Source organism: Pteropus alecto, unplaced genomic scaffold, assembly GCF_000325575.1.
Source record: "Pteropus alecto unplaced genomic scaffold, ASM32557v1 scaffold3, whole genome shotgun sequence".
Taxonomy (NCBI): Eukaryota; Metazoa; Chordata; class Mammalia; order Chiroptera; family Pteropodidae; genus Pteropus; species Pteropus alecto.
In genome coordinates, this window is record NW_006442484.1 from 61,160,977 (window position 1) to 61,170,713 (window position 9,737).

The 9,737-nt window shown below is 37.6% G+C and overlaps 1 protein-coding gene and 1 pseudogene across 2 annotated transcripts in view; one reads left to right on the forward strand and one right to left on the reverse strand.

Annotated features, from left to right (window-relative positions):
• The window catches only part of LOC102891560 (10 kDa heat shock protein, mitochondrial), a 33,151-nt gene that overhangs the window by 6,789 nt on the left and 16,625 nt on the right, over window positions 1-9,737 (forward strand). Inside the window, exons 1-2 of one of the 2 annotated variants that reach the window (XM_006921317.3) lie at window positions 5,606-5,763; window positions 9,693-9,737. The exon at window positions 9,693-9,737 is cut by the window's right edge and continues 18 nt beyond it. In XM_006921317.3, coding sequence (XP_006921379.1) covers window positions 5,704-5,763; window positions 9,693-9,737 — 105 coding nt within the window. In that variant the 5' untranslated portion in view covers window positions 5,606-5,703. Of the gene's footprint in view, window positions 1-5,605; window positions 5,764-9,692 lie in introns of those variants that run through there. The other variant, XM_006921316.3, reaches the window with a different exon arrangement.
• On the reverse strand, window positions 8,441-8,555 carry LOC112470723 (annotated as a pseudogene).

The following is a 9,737-nucleotide window of genomic DNA, read 5'->3' on the forward strand; positions in this document are numbered from 1 at the left end:
CAGTTCATCCATCCCTGGAGGCAATTAGTGTTACAGTTTATAATCTTCATTTCAGAGGTGCTTTATGTATACATATGTATGTGTTTGAGTATATACATGTATACATATGTATCATTTGTATATGAAATATATATTCATTTTTCCTTTTAAAAAATATTTCATACATAGTATTTGGCACCTTGCTTTTTTATGTATTAACAATTTGTCTCTGAAATTAATCTATAAAGAGCTTTTTCATTTTTTTTTACAGCTATATAATGTTCCATTATGTGGATGGATAAACCCATAATTGATTTAAGCATTCTCCATTGATGAGTATTTTAAGTTCTAATATTATGCTATCGGCAACATTTCTTCAATGAATAAAGTTTTTGCATACATTATTTTGAACATGTGAACAAATATATTTGTAAAATAAATTCCTAGACATGTAATTAATGTCAAAGGGTATATGGATTTTAATCATATATGTACACTCAAATACATATTTCTAAGGTGCCCTTCATAGTTCTACTAATTAAGTCCTACCAACAATGTATGAGACTGATTTATTGCCCCCCTCAATGACATAGGAATTTATAGTTTTTATTTTGCCAATCTGATTTTACTTTTACCATTGTGAATGAGGGCAAGTATCCTATGTGTTTAAAAGCCATCTCTATTTCCTTTCTTAGCTGTTCCTACTGACTGTTAATGTCTTCTGCCCATTTTTCTACTGGGTGATTGGCCTTTTATGATTTGTGTGATATTTTTATTTATTAGGAAAATTGGTTCCCTGCGATGTTTTTTCCTTCAGTTTGTCATTTTGGCTTTGGTTTCATTTATGCTTTGAACTTGCAGAAAGTCATTTTGATGTAGTTTAATAAATGTTCTCCATTATGGCTTCTGGGTATTAATGGTAAACTCAGAAAAGTCTTCTCCAATCCAGGCATATCTTGGAGAAATGTGGGTTCGGTTCCAGACCACCACAATAAAGCAAGTATTACAATAAAGTTAGTTGTTATCTTTTTTCTGGTTGAAGGTCTTGCCTTCAATTTGTAAAAAAAAGCAATATCTGTGAAGTGCAATAAAGCAAAGCACAATAAAATGAGGTATGCCTGTATTTAAAGGTTCTTTCATGGTTTCTTTAGGTATTTTTATAGTTTTTTAAAAAAATATTCCAATCTTGGCTTTATCTGGAGATTTTCCTTTTATAAGGAATGGATCCAATCCCCCTCCCCACTTCCTTCTTTCAGATTAAGCCCAGTTCTTTAAGACTTGTAAAATTTAGCCCAAGTCTTGCAAAATGTTTTTTCAGTCTCATTTGGCCTGGAGACTTGAATTGGGAAAAACACGAATGGGTATTTATCTGGCTTAAGTGTCAGTTCAAAATGGCCAGTTTTGTTATAGCACTTTTAAGTCATTCATCTATTTTTTTTTTTTTTTAACATGTGTCAAGCACTGTTCTAGGCAGTGGAGATACAGGGATGAATAAGATGAAAGCAGATAGAAGTAAACAATAGCATAATTTTAGTAGAGATTAGTGTCATCAAGAAGATAGAAAATGCTGCTAACTTTATGAGACATTTGGGGCCCTATTGAAAAGAGGAAATGATAATAGTCTATTGTAAGTTGTCTCTTCTGATCACATCTTCCCTTCCTGAAAGTCCAGGAACTACTGTATTAGTTATCTATTGCTGCATAGCGAATCACTCCCAAATTTGGTGACCTAAAATAATAAACATCTCACAGTATCAGTAGGATGGAAATTTTGGAGCAGCTTAATTGAGTGGTCATAGTGTCTCATAAGGCTGCCGTCATCTGAAGTGTTGACGGGCTGGAGACTGTCCTTCCAAGTTGGTTCACTCATATGCTGGCAAGTTGAATGCTTGCTTTCAGTAAGAGCCTTAGTTTCTCACTATGTGGAACCCTCATGAGGCTGCTTGAGTGTCCTCACACATGGCAGCTTTCTCATCCAGGGCAGGTGTGCTAAGAGAGCAAGGCAGAAGCCACAATGTCTTTTATGAACTAATATCAGAAGTCACAAATCATTTTCACAGTATCCTATTGGTTACTATTCAATGTGAGTGAGAAACACACAAAGGCATAAATATTAGGAGATAATCACTGGGAGCCATCTTTGCAGCTGGCTACCACAATGACCAATTTGGTCAAATATTCTAGAATTCTAGAGAGAAAAATGAAGTGCCATGGGAGTTTAGTATCTCACTCATGTGTAATCAAAGTTATCTAGGTTTGAACTCTTCATAAATCAAAGAAATTTTGTCTATAACAACTTTCACAAAGAAAATACTTTTCAAATAATGTTGAAAATGTATAAAACCACATATAGGCACTAATTTGTTCAACTATGAACATATATCCCCATGCTTTCCTGCTGCTTCAACATTGCTTGGCCTGCATCTCCACGTGTAAATGCTATGCATACTTTAAGGCACACTTCAACTACTTCATGCATCATGCACAGTGTGTCAGCTTTCCTCATAAGCTGGCTTCCTTCAAGCCAAGATGGTTGATGCAGTCCCAGACTGTAGTGGTAGTTTAGTGCAGTGTTTAGTGGCAGAAAAAAGGGACCATCTCTTTTGTTACCTCCTCAAGAGCAAGAAAAACCTTTCCCTAAAGTGCTCTACCAGAAAGGATACCAGATATCCTTTCGTATCTCTTTAGGCTAAAATGGAGTCACATGCTTATCCTTTAACTAAACATTGGTTTAGATCAACAGAGATTTATCCCTCAGCTAGAGATGGGTTTACCTTTCCTTGGTCATTTAGGGAGAGATGGATACTGAGTAAGATCAAAGTTTGTTTGCAAAGAACATGTGTAAGGAGAAGGATAGTAAGTAGTCATCCAACAGGGGCTGTTTCAACACTTAAAAGACATTTTGTTTTATGGTATAGTAACCTACATATTCTCCTTTGCCATTCATTGTTACGCTCTTTGAGTAAAGGAGCTTATACTTCTTATTCACATTTTCCGCACTTGATCAATGCCTTACACATAATGGGCATTCATTATTTTACTTGGATTTAGAAATTCCCCAAAGAGAATTTCATATTGGGTAGATATTTTTCAAATTATTTATACTTTGGATTTATAAAATATTTTCTTCTAAAACTTTAAGAGAACTCCAGGAATATTTACTTTTATATTTGCTTTCATACTCTAAGATGTAAAGGAAAAGAACTGCTGTGCACTATTTTCATTACAAATAAACTTTTCATGGATAGCTTGCTGCAAGTCTTATAGTCAGTAAGCAAGAGAATCTAGATTTTCTGAATCCCAGCCCAGAGTTACTTTCATTTGTCTATATTGCCTTTGAGAGGATGACTCCTTTAACGAAAATATTCCAGTAACCCATTATTACATGTAACTGTTATTACTGATCATGCTCCTTTTTTTTCTCCCTCTCCCAATTAACCCTGGTTATAAAATTATTTTTGTCTGAAGGTCATAATTTGCAGACTGACAGAGGAATTAAAATGTGAAGGTTATGTGCTAGAAACATTTCGACCCTAAATAACAAGGTCTTCCTGTGAACAAGGCCAGAGTCAACATCACAATGCATCTTTATTGGATTTTCAGAGATAAATGCGTATTATGTTTCTGAATTTAAAACCTCATTTCCTTTTTCTCTTGTTCCTTTCAGATAGGCTGAAACGGTATAACAAATCTGGATTTAAGAGAACATTAAGACAAGCCCCTTCAACTATAGTAACTGATATTTACAGCTCAGGAACACTACCACACAATACTGGAAATTTTAACTTAATCCTTGGAGTGGGGTGGGGTTGTCCACAGACTGAGGGACCTACTTCAGCCTTTGCTCTCCACAGACCCACCCCATATATCTCTTTTTGAGGCAACGTTTGAATGCCGATTATCTTAGATTCTCACTTCATACTGTAAGAAAATCGATGATTTGCACACCTCTCCATTGCTAGACACAAAGCAATTTAAAGACTGGGCTTTTTCATTCTTGTACCTCAGTGCCAAATACAACGTGGGGCTTAATAAATATTTGTTGAATGAATAAATCTTTTGATATTTAGGAGATGTAATGGAATTAAGAATTAAGGCCTTGCTCTTGAAAAGTTACCAGTCTATACATCTTTCAGAAAGGACTCTTACTTAAAGGCAAACCAACTTCCTATTGTCAAATTCCTTTGAGCAAAGTTCCAAGTATCTGACAATTATTCAGATTTGCACTCACTTAATTTTAACCACCCTCTCCTCCAATTCTCACTTCCATCTTTGGAGGCTGTGACATAGCTCTCTTCTTAGCATTCTCAATGCACCTTTAGGTGTATTTGATGGTGTTATGGCGCGAATGATTCTAAGACCCACGGAGCCAATTGAGATTAATTATGAGCCTTTATTAGCCAGCCGGCGACTGACTCTCTACCACGCAGGGTTAGAGGAGATCAGCCCCGAGCTTCCACAGGAGGCGGCTTATAAAGCCTCCGACTATATCCTTGAATAAACAGATTACAAGAAGCAGAAGTTAGCCGTTAACGTTTTGTACAAAGATAAATGTATCTGTGGAACTCTCAGATCAAACAGGGCCTAGTAGACAGTTTTATCATCTGCACCTTGGAATGTTGCGCTTCTCTTGGGGCTGGCGCCTGGAGATATCACCTCCCTGTAACTGAGTTACTGCTCTCCCTGGGGGCTGGCACCTGGAGATACCACTTCCCTGAAACTGGACAATTTCCACTTTTACAATGGGATATCTCATGTTTTCTTCTCTTAGAAATCACCCTACTGCATGCACTCTTTACCTTTTGAAGTGTCTTCCCATCTTGTGTCCTAAGGCCTCTCTCAACCCATATCAAAGATTTAAGGTTTCTAAACAGGAAACAAAAAAAGCTTGCCCAAACTATCATGATTTCATGACTAAAGGGAACACTTAAAACTTGCAGCAAAGGAAATTTGGAATTCTGTAAGTACAACTTCCACCATTTACCAAGGAGCATTCATTTTATCCTTCTGCTTTCCGACGTGCAAAAAATAGAAGTTAATTTTGGCCGCCTAACGCACAACGGATATCCACTCTATCTCAAATAATCGGTATCTGGGTCTTTATCTACTCAAACTTGTCATTGAAACTGTCCTTCCTTGGCTTTGAGGTCAGAGGATGGTGGAAATATCATTTGTCCCCGTCTGATTAGAGACTGGGTCGATATCAGGCAGGTTCTTTGGAATTTTCCCAAACTGCCGGCCCGTTTTTCATTTTGCATGCTTTGGCCGATTTCGGGACAGAATTATGCTTTTCTAGGTATGTGTACAGGGTTAACGAAACTGGTCGCCACTGTGCAAGCTCGGTCCTTTCAATGTACCTAACGTAAGCCCAAGGCGATACACCAACGCGTTACATAGATCTGGCACACTACAACAGAAGCCCTGCGTCGGCTTGCGGACTCAACCGAAGCCACCATCGGCCCCCGGATTATCAAGGCTCTGTCTTCCTCTGTTTAGCCGCCAGTCAGTTGCCGGCTGTTCCTTTTTTCCCCCTCCCTCCGCCAGGGGGCTCTTTCCGGGACTCCTCCCAGTCCTCCCGCCCTGCCCCGCGCGGGCTACGGCTGTTCCATCAGCCGCCGCTCCTCCACCGCTCCCCGACCGAGAGCGCCGCTCTGCCCCGCCCCCAGTGCAGGCAGCCATCCTCTACATCCGGGTACCGACTCCAGCCGCCCAGACTCTGGCACTATGGTCATGGCGGAGGGGACGGCAGTGCTGAGGCGGAACAGGCCAGGCACCAAGGCGCAGGTACCATCTTTGCACCTTTCCTGCGGGGGGGGGACTCTAGGTGCTGAGCCATGCCACACCTGGAAGCTGGCGGCCCTTGACCACAGGTTGGTCAGGGACGACAGGCAGGCGGGAGCACTGGTGCCCGGCCTGCTCTTCCGGAGCCGCAGCCCCTCAGTCTAGCTGCGGCGGCCCGTGAGGCCTGCGGAGCCCCAACTTGAGGGTGGGCATGAACAGCGAATGGGGGCCACGGGCAGTGACCGCAGAGGTGGGGGGCCGGGAACATGTCAGCAGTGACTGCTTGTTCTCGCCTCTACCCTGAACTGCAGCTGACCAGCGTCGCAGAGGCGCAGCCTTCCAGGTGGAGACCCCAGGGGTTTCGTGAGGGTCGGGGCTGCCAGGGCGGGAGGACGTGTAAACATAGCCTACCTCGTCCTGGCTTCCAGTTCTTACCTGACTTGTAAGGTACCTGCCCCACTTCTGTCATCAGCTTGACTAGCCGATCCGGTGGCGATAATTTATATCCTTCACCTCTTGCTATTTGCCTTTGGCTGCAGCTCTGGTCGAGCAAGTTTTCATCATCAGGCTGCGATTTGTTAGATGTCATTCCTTGTGAATTTCCTTGTTATGTGTGAAGCATAGTTAGGGAATGAATTGATTATAATTTTATGAACTTTTTGTAGGACAATATTTGAGGTAAGTTTGGTGCTTGTTTTGGTATTGGTTTTGGGATTTCCAAAAGAGGTATGCCTCACATTCTTAAAATCAAACAGACGTTTAGACTTGATCTGATTAATCTGCCAGCTGAAATATTTTGTTGTTGAGTAGATGCTCTAAAATCAGAAGAGATGTGTTAAAATGTAATTTAAAAGAAAAAGTGATATGTGAGAAAACAAACAACTGTGGCGCTATGACTGTTGGCCAGAAAATAGATTTTAATATCTTCCACTGAATTTTGGAAAGTCCTTTCAAAATGGATCTTTTAGATTCAGACATGATCCCCGATCCATGTTACAGATAAAACTGAAGCCCATAGAATCAACTGCATTTGCTCAAGGTTGTATAGCTTTGGATTCTTAGTTCACTGGTGACCTTTTCTCTTTATCAAATTGCTTCTAGTAGTGAATTTTAGAGAATTCATTTTGAAAGTATTATAGAGCCACATTAAGCTGTCAGTTACTCTGGCAGTTTCGTGATCATACTACTGGGAATTTATTATTTAGGCTTTTAGGTTTTACCTTTTCCAAACTTTATAAATGCCCTTTTCTTAGATACCTTTACTTCTTATTCTGTGGAAACATTATTTCTTTTTAAGTGATCAACTGTTATATTTTTATATTCAGAAGGGGACTTTAGTACTCACATTCTCAGAATCGTCATTTTTATTTACTCAAGTTTTCAAGTTTGAAAGGTTAAAAAATAATATATTTTAAGTCAATATTGTAACACATCTGTTTGTTATGTTGTTATGAGTAAGTCACATATAAGAAAGCTCCTCTGCTTTTTTTCACATTGTCATAGATCAAGGTTAAATAAAATGTAACAAAAAAGTTTAGGGTTAAAAAAAGATTGCTTAAGCAGCCTTCTGTCCCATCCCTGTCTGTCACACTAATTTTCTTCAGTGAAATGGATCTATTCTAACATGACTTATTTAGAACTATAATAGAGTAGGTGGGATATCTTCTTTTTTTTTTTTAAATTGGTTAGGTTGGGATATTGACACATAGTTGGTTTTCATTAAATATTGACTGAATTAGATGAGAACAGTCATTATGTCAGAATTTTGGTTTGTCTTAACTGTTTAGAGTATGTAACAGTTATGATGAGGCAAAGCATTTAATTCCCAATTAATTCTTTTACATCTTTTCTGTATGTGTTTTCTAATATTTTTAAAACAAAATGTTCTACAAACTAATTTTTTAAAGGAAAATATTTGCAAGGAATTGATAGAAACAATTTTTAGTATAAATCATAGGAAGAATTTAAAAATTACTCTTTAATAATATTTTTAATAATGTTTTTATTTCTTGACATTTTAAAATAAAATTTATTTTCATTCAGATAGGGAAACCATAAAAGAAATGAACTGTTTAAAATACTTTAAAAAGTACACCCATCACCTACCCTCAGAAATACAATATTACTAATATAGTTAAATAGCTCTGTCTTACATTCTTCTGTCTTCTACTCACTTCTCTAACCAGTAATGATGATAACAATTCATTTTCTTTATACTTTTGCAACTGGAAAAGCAGCAAATATATATATGCATTATGTCCATAAGCATGCTTTGGACTTTATTAACCTATTTCCCTTCCTGTTTAGGAAAAAAATGCAGTTCGCTGCCAGCATTAATTTAATTTTCATAAGCATGCTATTTGAGGCTGAAGCAAATCTGATTGGTTTTCTCTGTGAAAATAAAATCTAAAAACTGTTCTTGGAGTTATTTCTAAACAACTTGTCTCTAATTCATTTAATATAACAGAAATGTATACATAAATTGGATTCATCAAATGAATCTTTGGCTAACAACTGTTCAAGAATGATGCTACATTTTCTAGGATTTGACATTTTCAGTGATTGAGAATTACCAATTTTTTTTTTTTTTTTAGGCAAGGCAACCCTTGGTTGACTTCACATATTACAAGGACCTTGTTAGCTCACAATCCCTTTTTTTTTTCTTTTTTTTTCTTTTTTACGCCTACAACACCTGGTCTTCCTAGATGGTCTCCCATCCAAGTACTAACCAGGCCTGACCTTGCTTAGCTTCCGAGATCAGACGGGATTGGGTTCAGGGTGGCATGGCCATAGACAAAAATTACCAAATTTTGTAAATGGAAATACCACTACTAAAAACAATGCTATAAGTAGAATTATGTCATTTGTTTCCAAAGAGTATCCACAGACTAGAGCCATGCAAAGATAATAATAAAAGCAAGGTGTTTCATGGTAAACTTTGGGAGTAAGGTTAGGACTGTAATCTGTGAATTATCTCGGTAAAGCTGCAGCCTCAAATGCCACTGAGTATTCGCGGGGCAAATGGGAAATGGGTTAAACTTTTAATTCATACGGAGATGACATACACTGTACGTAGTCTCCAATTCGCTCCAATTTTGCTCAAAGTGTTTGGAGACTTATCCGTGTTGACTGATACAGGGTTATAGATCATTGGTTTACAACTACTTTTCTCCCCAGTTTTACTCCAGAGACATTTAATGACCACCTGCTATGTATCAGGCATTGTGCTATCTACAAAGAATATATAGGTAAACTTTGCTGAAAAATCAGGAAATGGAAAGGTTCTTAATCGCTTAGGAGAATGTCTACGAACTGGACTATCTATAGAGGAATTCTGAAGTAATGCAAGTTGATCCACAAAAATAACCCCCCTTAAGAGAAAGCTATTCTATTTGGATGACTATTTTTTATGGAGCCCACATTTTGATTTTGAAATTTTAAAACGCCATTTGGAATTAGAATAATAATTTATAGTATCTGTCTCAAATAACACTTACGGAACAGTAACTACTGGTACTGCTGCAATGATTACTACTACTAACACTAGATATTCTCTTTAGGTATAAACTGATTCAGTTTTTTGGTGCCTGAAGATTTTTTTTTTTAAGTGTAACTTTTTGAGAGATATTTAATCACCATAAATTAAAAAGCCTTAGACTGTCTTCTCAAGTAACACATGATAAGGAGCCATATTTAAGGAATCGTGGTGGAAAAATGTAACTTTTAGTTCAATTAAATAAAATCTTGTTGTTCATTTAAAAACATTGAATAAAATTCCTTTAACTTATTTACTGATAATCACATTGTTTACAGTATGAAGGCTTTTCTTCTTTAGTGTTATTTTGGATTTTATTAAGAATTGAACTTAATCATAAAAATATTGCATCTTCATTATAACTTTGTATATGCTTTAACCTTGAATTTTTTTATAGGATTTCTACAATTGGCCCGATGAATCCTTTGATGAAATGGACAGT